General features: G+C 40.0%; 1 protein-coding gene across 14 annotated transcripts in view; it reads left to right on the top strand.

Moving 5' to 3' along the window:
- TENM1 (teneurin transmembrane protein 1) overlaps window positions 1–16,846 on the top strand; it is a 392,346-nt gene that overhangs the window by 241,056 nt on the left and 134,444 nt on the right. For 12 of the 14 annotated variants that reach the window (XM_082208503.1, XM_082208513.1, XM_082208512.1 and 9 more), the window contains 2 exons: window positions 7,286–7,480; window positions 16,436–16,582. In XM_082208503.1, the coding sequence (XP_082064629.1) occupies window positions 7,286–7,480; window positions 16,436–16,582 (342 nt within the window). The remainder of the gene's footprint in view (window positions 1–7,285; window positions 7,481–16,435; window positions 16,583–16,846) is intronic. The other 2 variants (XM_082208504.1, XM_082208511.1) reach the window with 1 other exon arrangement.

Below are 16,846 nucleotides of genomic sequence, written 5' to 3'. Positions count from 1 at the left end.
ATGAGAGAAAATGCCCCCGAACACCAGGGGCAAACAGTTTTTATCCCCTTAGGCAAAACAATGGTTCAACCCTTGACCCAGCCCTCAAACATTCCCCTTTATGCATATTCATTGAAGCTCAACCAATTAAATAATTGATGTTGGTCTTTCGGTTCCAAACTGCATTATACACTAGGTGGCGCTGCGAGTTTAAAATCTTTCTGACCCCTTTTACTGGTTCCAGTAAATGCTCCTTGACCCCCTCCTCTTTTGTGGTTTTAACAGGTTGCTCGGCTTAGAACCTTGTGGTGGGCTAGACCAGTGTTTCCCAACCTTGGGCTTCCAGCTGTTTTTGAACTACAATTCCCATCATCCCTGACCACTGGTCTTGCTAGCTAGGGATGATGGGAGTTGTAGTCCAAAAACAGCTGGAGGCCCAAGGTTGGGAAACACTGGGCTAGACATCCTGGGCAAACGAACAGTTTCTCAGAACAGCTCCAAAATCCCCTGACCGCATCCTCTTGCAAACTCGCTGTGTTGCAAAAATATTGTTTTTGCAAGCAGGGGAGAGAGAAATGTCTTTTTTAGCTTTCAGCTTATAAAATGGCTCCACCCTGGCTCTCCAAAGTGGACCCAGGTGGACCCCTGGTCCTCACTCCTTCAGCAGGAGCCACCAGGACAGCAGATCCTGATGTCAATCTTTCTTCCCTTCTTGTTCGTGATGTAGCTATTTCCTCACCCCTTTTCCCCTAGTGGTGGGGGAGGAACCATTTTGGAGTCCACCTCAGGTGCCAAAATGCATTGGGCAGCCTCCCTAACAACCATAGAAATCTACTTCTTAATAAAGGTGTTTTTTCCCAGGCAACAAAATATAAGTGCCAAATCTCAAAAATGTTGATGTTACAACAACAGTGTGCCATGCTGATAGAGTCACAAATATCTTTATTTAGAATTTACTGAGAATGTCAATTCTTGTCTGTATACCTGCTTTTCGTTTGTATAGTCCAGACCCCTAAGGGTGGTGGTTTGTGCTATGACACACTTCTGTTGTTTAATTACAGTTTGTTACATTAATACATTTTCTACAGAGATAAATAGAGAGTAATAAGGAAAGAAGTATTGCTATTTATAACACCTAAAAACAGAAAGAAGCCTGGTATAAAATTACATAGCTATCAGCACCTTTTATATCATGCCTTCATTTATATATTTATTATAGTTGTGTCGTCTGTGCTTAAAAAAAATTGCTTATGATAACGGGTTTTGTTCAAACATTTAAAAAATAATATTGTTTGTACATGAAATTGCTATTTTGCCCGTGCAACTATTATTCAGTTAATAAACAATCATCTGTTGCTGTCAAGGCGGGGAATTTTCTTCTACCAGCCCTCAAAACTGACATTTTAAATCAAAACAGACTTCATTATTTTAGATTGCACTTACAGAAGTGTCCTGAAAATTGTCTGTCAGGTTAAGTGCAGTGTAACCTTTTTTAAAAAAAGAAGTATTGGAAATGAACTTGAATTGCACAAAGAAGCTTTCTTAGACATATTTTATTTACATAGTGTGTTTATAGCATTTAAGGAGTTTGAGTTTTAATCAATAGATGAGCTGTGCCCACTGACCCATCAACTAAAGCTTCAGTTGAATCACCATGTTCAGTTTGATCAATTAAATTGAAATAAATATGTGAATTACCAAAACTTCAATAGCACCTTTCTGTCAGTATCACTGACAGTTTAATCAACAAAAGGTACCACTTCTAGAAGCAAAGGCTATCTTTAATATAGCCTGTCTTATTCACTGTTAAGTGAAACACAAAGACCAAAATAGTCTCAAGAAATAAACAAGTTTGCCCTTTACTCAGAGCCCTAATCAATTCAAATTGCCTCTATTAATTAATCAATTTAAAGCTTTAAGGAATTAATCTATCATTCAGTCAATTAAATATTCCTGTCATGCTAATGACACAGGCAGAAATTGTATATAGTGACCCATTAGACTTTCCAGAGGCAAAATAATTTCAGTTCCAGGATCACTGACTAGACCTGTAGCATTAAGGGAGCTAAAAAACTGATGATTCTCTGCAGACCTAGGCTATTTCCCCGCCCCCTTTTATATTGCCTTTTATCTTTCAAATTGCAACCGTGATCTCCATTCTAAATTAAGTCTCTTTTTGCAGGAAACATAGCTTGAGAAAGGCCAGTCTTGGGCATTTTAAAAGCTTGAAGCCACTCCTTTCATTATTTCAGGTTCATCGTTTCTTGCCACTCTTGGGAGATTAGGACTGGTGCAAAAAGATGTGGCATTTCACACCCCCTCTATGTTCCTGTCTTAGTTTCATTATCTTTCTTGGGCTCATGACTTTGAGACTGGGGTGCATCTTGAGAACTAAATAACTCTCTCTATCCATATCTGTCTATTTCAGCTATACTTGCTCTGAAGCCCCAAAATATAGTGTGCAAATATAAAATGTTTCTCACAGGCTTTCACAGTCAATAATTCATGAGGCATCAGTCCTTTGAGGCAAGGCAATAACTTTCCTGTTTGTGCCATCTTCTCACGGTCATCCATGTAGAAATCAATGTGTGAATGGTGGGCCAGAGTCATGCCTGCTGCTGGTCCTGCCCTTGACTTCCATGTACTCAAGGTCCCTACGTTGGAATAAGCCCATGGTTCCCTGGTTCTGCATAAGAAGAGCTGCTGCCAGTCAGTGTAGACAGTGATCTGACTCAGCATATGGCAGCTTCATGTAATCCTATAACCTATGGAGTAACACTACAGCAGTCATATAAATTGCAGCCTAGGACAGAAACAATGAATTTCTTGTAATTTCATTGTAATATTATTTGCATACAAAACCCCTATGCAGGCATTGTCCAAATTCAGAAATACAGCACAGTCATTGTGAAGAAGCAATATGAGCTTGCTAGCTGCATCCTCATCGCTCTCCATGATTTCAAGAGCAACATTCTGAAGCAGTGGGATTCTGTACTCATAGAAGCTTCTTATATGATGCAGAACCTTGGGAAATCAGGTTCTACATTGTGTGGGAATCCTCCATTGAGTAGAAGCAATCTTCACATTTCAGTCACAACAATAATAATAATAATAATAATAATAATAATAATAATAATAATAATAATAATAATTTATTTGTACCCCGCCCATCTGGCTGGGTTTCCCCAGCCACTCTGGGCAGCTTCCATAGAAACCAAAAAAACACTAAAATATCATACATTAAAAATCACCCTTCAACTCAAAGCTTGCTTACTCACACCAAATCTCCCTCCTCCTCCTTCGTATTATTGCAATTTATTATTACCTGCTCTTCACTGTAAGGTTCTAGGGTGGATTACAACCATTAAAACACAACATTAGATAGTTTAAGACAACTTAGAATAACCAAAAATAAGATGAGTCCTAAAAATATACACCAGAAGTGTCAACAGCCAGGGTGAAGAGTTACATCTTCAGCATTTGTCGAAAAAGATTGCTGGACTAGATACGTCTTTGGCCTGATGCTGCAGCAAGACATGTCTTCTGTTTTATGTCAGATTATCTTCCTCATACCATGCCATGTTATATCTGCATATCTAAGATTATTTTAGGCATACTTTTAAAATAGTTTTTCTTTATTTTATCTGTATTTTATTGAGCATCGTATATCCCACTTGAGACAGGTGCTTTCCTCTATATTTTCCTCCAAATAAATAAATTTTAAAATATCAGTCTAAAATTATTCTCAGAGATCTTGATCTTCTGGCCACTGCAGAACTACTTCTGAAGGCTTTGTAGTGTGAGACCCACCTGCACTGCACATTTAAATAAGTATCATACCACATTAAACAGCCATGACATCCCCCAAAGATTCCTGGGAACTGTAGTTTGTTAAGTGTGCTGAGAGTTGTTAGGAGCCCCCTGTGCCCCTCACAAAACTCCAGTTCTCAGAGCAGCTCAATGGTCAACCCCTCTTCCCGCAGAACTCTGAAAATTTTAACTGTGTGAGAGGAATAGGGGTCTCCTTACAACTCTCAATTACCATTTACTAACTACACTTCCCATAATTATTTGGGACTCTTAAAATTGTATGATGTTGCTTTAAATGTATATTGCAGATGGGGGCTCAGTTCAGCCATAATTTGAATTTAAGGCTGCCTTTTAATCTACAAAATATGGCATACGTAATTTCTGAGACCTTTGATAACTCAGTCTTCTAATTTGTTTAATAAATTTATGGAATATGATTAGATCCAACATCCAAGAAATTAATTGAGCGAAAATTACTTGGATCTTCTCACCTCCTTTTTTATATAGGGGAAATAATGCAAATTATCCACATATAATAGTGGTATGTCAGAGACTTCTTCCAGTGAGAAGTGATAGGGGGGGTGTGATGAGGTCGATGGTAGCTATTTTTATATTTGTCCCTGATGCAGCTGCTCAACAACAACAGGGAAATCAAAGTTACGGGCTGTCAAGGGTTTCTGTTTTCCCTCTGGCCCTTGGTTAGAGACAACAGTTGTATTGCTCCTTCTGTCTTGGTGTACTGCTCTCTGGATCCTCAGTGAGTCTTTGCCACAGGAAATACTATGCAACAGAGTCAGTAAGATAGATTTTATATTGTAAATTGCCCTGTGATCCTTGGAGGAAGGGTGGTATAGAATTTTAATAAATAATACTTATAATAGTGTGGTCTTATGCGTGCCTGCTGAAAAGTATGTTCCATAGAGTTCAACCAGGCTTACTCTCAAACAAGTGCATAGGATTTAATACATTGATTTATGTTCTGTTAATCAATTAAACTACCTTTAGGACCATCTCTCACCATATGAACCCAACTGGACCCTGCCATCGTAAATGGAGGCCCATTTTCATATGTTCCCACCGTGGGTGGGCATGAGGGTGGCAACATGAGAACAGGCTTTTTCAGTGGTGGCTCCCTGCTTGTGGAATGCCCTCCGCAGGGAGACTCGCCTGGCACCATCGTTATATATCTTGAGATGCCAGGCAAAAATAGTACTTTTTGGTTAGCCCTTGGGCATTTTTGCATGGGTGGCATGTTTTAATTTGCATGGGTGGCATGTTTAAATAGAATTGTCTTTTAGATTTTTTTATGCTGGTGTGTGTGTGTGTGTGTGTGTGTGTGTGTGTGTTTGCTTAAAATATTGTAAATTGCTTTGGGTTGGCAAAAAAAGCAAATAATAAAATTTAATTATTATTGAAGTAATTCGTTTTATCTGTCCTGCATCTTTCAACATTCAGCTTCATTTGATGCCCATTACTTCTAGTGATATGAAAGTGGGAGGAAAAACCTTTCTGTTTCCCAACCATGCATAATTTTATAAAATTCTGTAATTTAACCTTTTACTTGCCTTTTTTTCTAATCTAGAAAGTCCCATGCATTGCAGCCATTCTTCATGGGGGAGTCACTCCACCCCCCTCATCATCTTGGTTGCCCTTTTATGAACCTTTTCCAACTCTACAATATTCTTTTTGAGTTGAGGTGACCAAAACTGCACACAGTATTCCAAATGCAGTCACACCTTAGATTTGTATAACAGCATTATGATAGCAGTTTTATTTTCAGTTCCTCACCCCCCTAATGATCACTGAAATAGAATTTGCCTTTTTCGCAACTACCACACATCTTCATTGAACTATCTACTATGGCCACAAGGTCTCATTCTTGGCCCATCACCTCTAGTGCAGACCTCCTAAGTGTATATGTGAGGTTAAGATATAATTTTTGTCTCAACATGCATCAATTACATTTGTTTACATTGAACTGCATTTCCCATTTTAGCACCCATTCACTCAGTTTGGAAACATCCTTTCTGGAGCTCTTCACAACCCATTTTATTTTAACGTCCATGAACAATTTAGCATCCCCAACAGTCTTGGCCACCTCACTACTCATTCCTAATGAGATCGTTTGTAAAGAAGTTAAAAAAACACACCCACCAATACTACTACTACGACTACTACTAATAATAATAATAACTAAAAAACCAAAACCTAGGTAGATGCAAGAAAAAAAGAGACTTCTTTTCATCTCTGGAGCACAGTCAAATGCTAGGACCATAAGAACAATAATTCACATCATGGAAGATAATGATGTTTGCACTCCCTGGTATGACAATCGGAACAGCCAGTTTCCTGATAACCAAATTGCCTTGTACTCATCCTACAGATTCAAGAATGTGGAAGCCCATATTGTCATGCATTTCTTTTCTGAGTGACGGAATAAAGAGGATTTGGCCGGTAGCTTTAGTTTTGAGTTATTATTTTCTAGGCTCAGACCTATTTAGGGATTCCGAAGAGAAATCCAGAGTTGCACTGGGACCCAGGGATCTTTACAAGCTCACCTTCGCAACCCTTCTGAAAATAACCTCCTAGTGGATTCAAAACTGTCAGGCAATAAAGCTTTTATCCTTTGGATTTATTATTGCTTCAAAGTAATCCCTCCCGAACCTTCCCTATGTGCTTCCCAGGTCCAATGAGCTGGGTGCTATTTCAGAAGTGTGGTCCAAAGGATTGTGGAATTATGTATGGTATATTGTGCAATTGTGTATGTGTGTATGTTTGAGAATCTCTTTCTGAATTTAATGAGCCCTGTTCTCCTAACTGGCTTGGGAATTTCAGTGGCAATTGCTGTCAGGTGAGGAACAGGAGGAGGACGACACTCCTTGCAGGGTGAGGCCTGAGAGGGAGGGTAAGGCTGGAGGAAGGGGATATATCTCACTGGCTCCCGGTTGTGCCCCATCCATATTGCAGGGGGATTCATTAGCAGTGGGAAGGAGGGTTTCAACCTGCCAGGGGAGACGGCATAGCAAAAGGTAGAGCCAGAGGGGCCAGCCTCCATCCTGTCACCAAGGAATGAGCACCACCTACACTACTGGGAACTGACCCATACTACATTCCTTTTTGTAGTAATGTCTGCTTCCAAGCACACCTGTCTCAAATGGTGTGTCTCACAAGTGAGCATGACATGCCTATTTTGACAGCAGGTGGAAGAGGCATGTCCATTTGTCAAGACATCTTTGTAGCTTTTGTCTGGTCTAAGACCCCTGGTTGTTGTTCTCTAGTTGACCCTTTGGTGTTCTGAACCTGTAGCCTGACCATTGCAGGCCTTAAATAAAACTTTATTGCTCCCCTGTAAGAGCACCTGTGGTTCATGAACCAAGACACCCACCCCATTGAACAAACCTGGCCTTGCGTTCAGGAAAATGCGAACGTGAACATTAATCTTTCATTGTTATTACTTTCTTAAATTAACTGGGTCTGCTAATTTCTGTTTTCAAAGAACTCTGCGTACTGGATTGTGGCAGCCATGGTATTTGTGCAAGAGGAACCTGCCAGTGTGAAGAAGGCTGGGTAGGCCCAACATGCGAGGAGCGCACATGTACTTCTCACTGCACTGAACATGGGCAGTGCAAAGATGGAAAGTGTGAATGCAGCCCTGGATGGGAAGGGGACCATTGCACTATTGGTGAGTTGGGTGCGTACCATTGAGGTTTTTTCTACAATCAAGCAGTATAAATTAAATAGGTTAATTATGTGTGTGCTTAAACTGCCTCACTTTGTATGACACACTATGTTGGGCTGCGGGAAATTGTGCTGTGCACACTGACTTTGGAAATCTCTCCTCTTAGATGCATGGACAGCAATGCTGTTGTTGGTCTTCTGTCACCAAGTCAACTCCTAGTCAACTCCCTGGCTTTTTGATGACTTGCTCAGCCTACTCTTGGGTGTTAAGGTTGCCTTTGTTCGTACTGCTTGCTTTTTTATTTGTAAATTGTATCTGGTTTCCATCTATATTTTTATTGCTGGAAACTGCTTTTGGACTTTTGGTACACACACACACACATTCCAGTTCAGGATGGGATTAAACAGACAACTGGATAATTCAGAATAACATTTGACAGGTAGCAGTAAGACAACACACATCCCTGCAAACATGATACCTTTAGCTCATACTGGTTTTAGTTTATTTTTTATTCTTATATTTATGTCTGTATGCATGCATTTCAAGGTGGTGTACAGTTGTATCATAAAATATTCCACGAACATATACAAAACCAATCAAAATAAAGTTCAGTAGCTTATACTGAATGTACACAATGATAGATTGTGTTCTGCATGCTGATAGTGTCACTAGTCCAAACATTTTTGAACTGGTGAAAGAAAATGTCTGAAAATTGTGACATTGGAAGCAAATGAAAGACCAGATGAAGATGACTACTGAGCCATGACTGAATAGAGCCTTGTTAAGCTACAAGTAGGTCTAGGTTGTGCCTGGCGGAAAGAGGATGAAACATCATAGCCAGGAGCAATAAAAGCAACTTATTTGTTGAAATTAAACATTGGAAGAGTTTTTCTGCTCCACGGAAGAGACCAGGAAAGATAATTGCAGAGCTGTAGCCTAGTCCAGTTGCTAGTAATCCACCTGACAGGGAGATGGTGTTAGGAAGAGGCAAAAGTCCCTCAAGCAATGTCCTACTAAATCAATTCCTCTTGGAAATACATGTTATTTACCTCTCCCACCCCTTATATATTCCCCTTGAGGAGGGAAACTCCCTTGCAGATCCAGCCAGCCAGCTCTGCAGTGACTCCAGCAGCTGATTATAGATGAAATGCTACCTGAAGATAGAGTGAGCTACTTTTCCCTTTTAGGAGAGGGCCAGAATACAAGGTATGGTAGTATTTCCTTCCCCAGTACAAGCCAGGGGGAGGTGCCCAAATTAAACATTACTAGAACTCAGCTCTAACACCAGGTCAACAATGGGAGAATTTGGGTGAGGAGCCTGTGGAATCTCTTTCCTTGAAAGTCAGTAAGTCAAACTTGTTAGGTGTCTGGAAGAAGTTTAGACTGAGCTGCATTGTGCAGAAGAGGGTTTTGGCCAGGTGAAGCTTATTATGGGAAGTAGGCCAGGTGCCCTTTTTCATACTAGGCAGCCCAGTTTCCCCAGCACTGTCTGAGCTGTTGTACTCTTGCATTGTTTGTCCAGAAGTGTAAATTGTGTGGTGGGTGGTAGACTTCCTTTTTCATAACAAATCAGCAAGCTCACAGGTCATCACTGCTGTGCACCGTGAATTGAGTCATCAAATGCCCCTGGGAAAGAAAAGGAAACATCTCTCTCAGTGGGTTCATGGGGCATCCATACTGCCCTGGCCCCCTACAACTTCCCTGAAGGGAGCAGAACAGGACATCATTATAAACCACTTTCCAAGGACATTTCAGGAATCAATATATGACTTGTGGCAGTGACAACTCTAACTTGCTGTCCTACCAATTAATGAAGTAAAGCCACCTCATCTCCTAGTAAGAACCCTGACCCAGATTGAATTAGAATTAATTTTCTACAGTTGCCTAGTTTAGGTCAGTCATTTTGCCTTTTCTATAGATTTTTAGGGTTTTGAGTTTATGACATATTGTTGAGTTTTATGATGCATGAAGAATTTTAAGCATTGGTAGCTGCCACAGAAGATGGAATTGGGATTCTAGATGACCTTAACAGATTGGAGATCTGGGCCAAAACTATAACAAAATGAATTTTGATAGGGACAAATGCAAGGTAGGAATGCACTTCGGCAGGCAGAACCAACCGCACAAATATAAGATTGGGGGGGCACCTAGCTTGCCAGTAGTACAAGTGAAAAAGTTAATGTAAGTCAACAGCATGATGCAGGCAGCAAAAAAACCACAAAAAAACCCAAAAACTAATACTATTTAGGCTGCATAAACAGAAGTATAGTGTGCAGATTAAGGGCAGTAATAGTACCACTCTATTCTGCCTTGGTCAGACCACACCTGGAATACTGTGTCCAGTTCTGGGCACCACAATTTAAGAAGGATATTGACAAGTGGGGATGTGTGCCGATGAGATCAACCAAGATGATCAAGAGTCTGGAAACCAAGCCTTATGAGGAATGGTTGAGGGAATTTCCAGACTCTATGGTGGTCTTTAAGCAGAGGCTTGACAGCCATATGTCAGGAGTGCTCTGATGGTGTTTCCTGCTTGGCAGGGGGTTGGACTCGATGGCCCTTGTGTTCTATTCCAACTCTATGATTCTATGAATTGGGTATGTTTAGAAAAGATATGATAGACAGAGAGGAGATATGATAGACATCTTCAAATATCTAAAAAGCTGTCACATGGAAGAAGGATCAAGCTTGTTTTCTCCTGCTTCAGAGAGTAGGACCAGAACCAGTGGCTTCAAGTTACAAGAAAGGACATTCTGACTAAACATTAGGAAGAACCTTTTGATGGTAAGAAGAGAGAAGTAGACTCCCTTGGAAGGTGGCGGATTCTCCATCATTGGAAGTTTTAAGTCAAGGTTGGATGGCCATAGGCCGTGGATGCTTTAGTTGAGATTCCTGCATTGCAGAAGGACTAGATGCCTCTTGGAGTCCTTTCCAACTACAATTCTATGATTCTATGCCTTGAATATATTCCTTGGAAGGAAATATGCATATTATTTATTTAATTCATTCGGAGGGGTGATGACCAGTGAATGGGGTGTAATTCATTTAAGTGGTATTGATTTTGATCTGGGTGAGAAATCAGAAGTGGACCTGATGATTCCAAATGCGCCCACTAACCGAAAAAACGTTGGAGACTCCATTGCTAAGTGGCCACCCTAATTAATAGGGCTGGAAAAGTCATCTACTGGAATTTTCTCTTCTACAAAACTACCAAAAGCACAAGAGCACTATTCTATTTTGTTTCTGCTCGCCCTAATTGAGTTCCTTTTCACGGATTCTGTGTGAAATAATACTGACATAACCATTAGAAAACATACATCCCATTTCAGTTTCATTTAATAGAAGCTCTGTGAGACCAAAACCATCAGACAGTTTAAATAATTCCTATATTCTGTCCCTTCACTTTACAGGATTTAAATATTGTGCTAGTTATTAAAGACGTCCCTTTCTTTCCTTCCCCTCTACCCCAAGGCTAATTTCTAATGATATTCCTAATAAGAATCTAGAACTCACAGCTCTGTTCAGAAGTCATTGCTCAGCTGTGGAAATGTAACTGTTCAATTTTAATGAAAAATGATACATTTTCTCCAAAACATTTAATAGTGTAGCCTTGGCAAAATGTCATCTAGATGTTCCCAAAGTTGTTGTTGTTGTTTTAAATCCATAAAGGTTTTAATTGCATGCAGGAGACTTGGGTGTCTGCATTTATAGAAACAGGTTGGCCAGATACCAGCTCTTTTTAAATACACTGGATCCTTCTTAATTCACTTGCATATTTTCTGTTTGATTACTGAATTTCCTTTGAACACCAGCAAAAACCAAAACCCTAAACGTGTCTTTCTTGTGCTCTTGGTTAAATTTTAAATAAAAATCCAGTTATAATTAATCCAGGCATCTGGTTGGCAACAGCAGGATGCTGGACTAAAAGGACTTCTTTCTGGTTTGAGCTCTTTTTATGTTCGCATGCAGGGGTGCCAACTTGAATAAAATATTGGGATGGGTGGGTAGGTAAGCCCCACCCCACATAAACTGATCATAAGATGTGGCACATGCACACTATTTAAATGGCAATGCCCATCAGTTTTGCGGCAGACCAGCTGCCTCAAATATTTTATGGGGGGGGGGGCAAAGGGACCTCAGCCCCTAGGAGTTGGATCCTGTGTTCACATGCATTGATTAAATAATTTATTTCTTCATTCATTTATGCAGTGTACAGACTGTGTAACAGAAAAATCTCTAAGCACTTTGCAGAAAACTATATCTCTAGCACTTTGCAGAGAACTATAAAAACACAAAGCTAAAATTTAAAGAAATGCAAAAAAAATTTGCAAAGTGCAGCAAAATATTAAATCAAAGCACTGAGCAGTTGCTGGAGGTGGGGGGACTTTTCAACAACCAGAGAAAGCCCGACTGATGAGGGAGAGAAGGATCTCACTTCTCTGAATTGAATGCATAACAGAGATAAAGAGATGCCTGTAGGAATTGCATGCCAGTAGATGTGGAAACTTCATGGAGCGAGCAAGGAGGCATGATCTTGCTCCACCTTCATGCGCCCAGTCATTTCATGAGTAGAATGTGGGGACATTGTGTTGGGGGCATTGAGAGGCTACCTTATACCAGGCGTAGCTAATTACATGTAAACTTATAAGTGTATGTTACATGCACAATATGTATAAAAGAGGCAAACCCAATGCTGTACTATATTTCCACGGCACAATTTTAGAAACGAATTAAAACATACATATCATTATACAATTATATACATGTTTGCGTGTATATGTTTGAAATGCTAGCTTAGGAAACTTGGAATGTATAAGCATATAGCATGCATGTAATATCATTTGTACAATTTGCATCTACTGTGTCTTTGATGCTTCCAAACATCCACACAAAAAAACTAACTAACTGACATTCATACTTAAGGGGTTGGAGGCATCAACCGTATTTAACTCCAGCATGTCACCAAGGCCATGCTGCAGCTCAGTACTGATTCCAAGTAGATGGGACAGCACACATAGCGGCCAGCCGCTATGCCACATATATAGTTGGATCAAAGCCATCAGATTTTGCTATTCAGCTCATTAGAACAGTCCGTGTTGCAAAAGACGATGAAACACTCCTGGATAGATAACAATAACTATTAAAAATAACTGCAGTGTATTTATTTCACACAATGTTACCGCTGGAAACCTTTCTTTTAATGGTCATTGAGATAACAAGATGAGATTAATGATATCTTCCGTTCACAAAGGTAGCAAAACGACCTATTTTCAGTAAAGTGGAGGCACTTCATCTTAATCAACAGATGGCAAATTAATACTGAAAGCTTTATGTATTTTCATTTAGGTACACAAATGCTGGTTCTGTTTTCTTCTATGTTATGCTTGTGACTTGTTGGAGGGAAGCTGTTAAGGAGCGAGCTTGGGGGGGGGGGAGAAAATGCAAACCATTTGGGGGAAACATATGTTTGTAGTCCGCCTCCTTCTTTTGCCTGGGCCTCCCTGTGACTCAAGTCTGCAAAGCCTGAGGTATAGCTCTGTTGAAGGGGCAAGGTTTAGGATAGTTAAAAGCATGTGATTCAAAAAATGTCAATGGCTCCATTCCCCACTCATTTCTTTTTATTTATAAGCTTACTTTCCCCCCTTCACCATATAAGGTCCCAGGGTGACTTACAGCAAAGGAGTATAAAGTTATAAAACATAAAACTGCTAACAATAATAAAAACAAGTCAATCATTCCAAATGGAACGCAGCAGTATAGATCCAATAAAAGGTGGGTACCACAAAACAAAAGATCTTAATTGACAAAGGCCAGGATAAAGAAGTAAATTCAGTTTACGGCAAGTGCTGTACAATGAAGGTGAAACAGGCACCTCAGTGGAGAAGGACTTACACAGCTTAAGGGCTGCATCTATGGATGTTGGTGACTTCTAACAAAACAGAAAAGGAGGCAGAAATTGCTGCAGTTCACATGTTTGTCTGTGGTCAGGAACAGAAATCAGTTAAGTGAATGCAATTTGCATTTGTTCATATCATTGTTTTACAGTGTGTTGTGAATGTCTTTTTTCCACATTGCTTTGACGTTTACACTGAAATGAATGTAAGTTACATAAATAGTTAAATAGTGCAAGACAAATGACAGTATTTGTTGGAAAGTGAACCGTAGCAGAAAAGAAACAGTGTTGATGGTGACAAGCGAACATTGGAATGGAAATCACTGTCTTCTTGCATCCCCAGCTGTCAGAGAGAAAGTTATCTCTTGAAGGACATTCCCACACACTTATGTGGGTGACCTAAGTACCAAGAAAGCCCCTTCTGCAGATCTTAGTATTCAAGAAGCTTGGTAGGGATGAAGACAGCCTTTTTGATATTTGCCTTCCCCACACCCAGTCCATTGCTAGTCTCTAATTTCATAGTTTCATAGTCTTCTGGCAGGAGTCTTGTGGTGCACCTATTGATTCTTATTTGACAGAGTTCTTCTTTAGCCAGTTGTTTGAATTTCTACAGCTACAGATAATTCTGTCTGCCTTGCTAAGGGATGTTAGGAGTGCAGCATGAATGCTGAGAACTTGGTGTGCCCCCGCCCGCCCCCAGACACAGCTGCTGGCTTAGAGCTTATTGCCAATACTCAGGCTCACCAATCAATAGAACATAATTAAGCAGCTTCAGAATGCTGCAGGCAAGCTCTGTTGAACACATCTGCTGGCTGAAACTCAAGCTGTGATGAGCATGTCATAGAAAGAGAGTGAATCCAAACCATTTATGGGTATTAAGGCTGCAGTCTTAAAACACGCTCACACCTTATTGTACATAGTGGGACTTACTTCAGTGTAAACACACAAAGGACTGGACTGCAAGGTTGCAGTTCTTTTGGCATACTTAAAAGCAGGGACAGAGAAGCTTTTTCAGCCTAAGGGCTGCATATGTGCTGGGATAACTCAGCAGAGCAGGAGACTCCTAATCTGAGGGACGTGGTTTTGAACCCAACATTGAGCAAAATATTCATACATTGCATGCGTTCGGACAGTGCTTTTTTCAGGAGGTACTCAGGGGTATGCAGTACCAGTACCTTGTTGTTGTTGTTAAAAAGTGTGGCACTTACTGTAACAACTTTATGGTGAGTACCAGCACCTATTTTTCTAGGAAAAAAGCATTGGGTTGGGACTTGATGACTTTTGTAGTCCCTTCCAACTCTACAGTTCTATGATTCCTTTCTGCCAATGGTGGGTAGAGCCAGAGACAAAAGAGGCAGAGCAACAAATGCAAATTTTAGTTTTGTACAGTATGCTAGTTTCTGAACATCCCCTCCTCTTTTCTACCCAGACAAGCAAAAGGCATTATCAGGGTTCACTGACATATTAATAAGGCAACATGCTATAGGAGTCTGTGCAGCATGACGTGTGTGTGTGTGGAGAGAGAGAGAGAGTGCAGCTGTGGCTGGGGAGGGTGTGTGGTGTGGAGAGAGCCCTGCAGGCCAAACAGAGACCTGGTTGGCCACATTTACCCCCTGGGCCTGAGGTTTCTCCACCCCACTTAAAAAATAGAGAATTCCAAAAGAATGTTACAAAAGACAAGGGTTACAAACCATCTGAAATGCAAGTAGAATATGATGTTTCAATTTGTTAGTTTGTGCAATCAATAAACTAAGGAGATTATAGGTATAGATATAAATATAAAAAGATACCTGAGAAGGTTAAGCCAATCATGAGTGAACTGGGGTTCTTAAGTGTACTAAACCACAGGGTTATATTTAATTCACTGAACCAAGTTTGAATTTTGATAAGCTGTTAAATAAAAGCAGTTATTATCTGCAGGTTTTTTTTTAATATAATGGATCGGTCTATTCCAGTCTGTGTTAATTTCACAAATGTTTATTCATTAGTCCTTTCAGTCTTATTTCCATATTAATCTGCATGTTTTGTTTTTTAAATCTGTATGAAAATTCGTACATGAATTTGTATTTAAATACTTTAATATATGTATTTCATAAGAAAATACATATTTATATAATATTTTTGCTCAGTGTATACATTTCTAAATGTTTTATCCTATAATTCTGAGAGCTGTATTGCAAAGTCAGAGAAGTGCGAAATCCAAAGATTATGTTCCTTTCCATGCATTAGTCCAGGAGGTGAGAATCAAGTTAGTTTGCCTAAAAATGTAAACCAGACAAAACTGTTCTTCATCCCTACATGTGGTCCAGGGTGTGATCCATAAACTGATCAGAGCACACTTATTTGGGAGCAAGCTTCATTTAGTATAGTGGGACTCACTATGGGATAAACCTGCATAGAATCAGGCTGCATGTTATAAGGGATACAGGAGAAATTTGAAGCAGTTCACATTTAAACCTACCTAACTCACATTTTTCAAAACAGTATAAGATTTGAAACACAACTATCCTTTGAAATGTGGACTTCTCCAAATTTTACAGGGCAGTTATCCAACCAGGCAATATGTACAAAAATGTATATAAAAAGTGTTGTATATCGTGAAAATAACATACAAAATGTGTTGTAATAGGGGAAACTTGCTTGTGAAAAAATGTATATACTAGACTGAAAGGAGAAATTTGCTCCATAATGCAGATGAATTTTCAAGAGGACCATATACATAAATATGTATGTATATATATATCTCTAGCCAGAAACTGATGAGGAAATGTGAAGAACTGAACTTAAGATTGGGAAAATGAGAAACTGGGAGAATCTGTCCAAAATAGAGATTCACCCACCCTTACTAAGTGCTTGTTTCAAGCTTCTATTCAAGAAGCTCTAAAACAACTTTTCCTTCAGCTGATAACTCATCTCTGTTGACCATTTGCACAAACAGTATTCAGCTATGACAGAATGGTTGTATAGCAAGGAGAGTGGTAATATATCACATTGGTAATAAAATTGATTGACTCATAATAATTATCATGGACAATGATAATACATAAAGTTTTGTTTAATTGTTATCTTCCTAGATGGTTGCCCAGGTCTGTGTTATGGAAATGGAAGGTGCACACTTGATCAGAATGGATGGCACTGTGTCTGCCAGGTGGGCTGGAGTGGAATGGGATGCAATGTTGTCATGGAAATGATGTGTGGAGACAGCATCGATAATGATGGAGGTACGGGCATGCTTTATGACCCCCATGTTTTGTACAATTAGATCCTATGTATTGCCTTTTTGAGGGATGCAGGTGGCGCTGTGGGTTAAACCACAGAGCCTAGGACTTGCCGATCAGAAGGTTGGCGGTTCAAATCCCCGCGATGGGGTGAGTTCCCATTGCTCAGTCCCTGCTCCTGCCCACCTAGCAGTTCGAAAGCATGTCAAAATGCAAGTGGATAAATAGGTACTGCTCCGGCGGGAAGGTAAACGGCATTTCCGTGTG

Source organism: Podarcis vaucheri (assembly GCF_965113315.1).
Source record: "Podarcis vaucheri genome assembly, chromosome: Z".
NCBI classification, from domain to species: domain Eukaryota; kingdom Metazoa; phylum Chordata; class Lepidosauria; order Squamata; family Lacertidae; genus Podarcis; species Podarcis vaucheri.
Note: the sequence above shows the minus strand (reverse complement) of the source record. Positions and strands in the feature narration are given on the sequence as shown.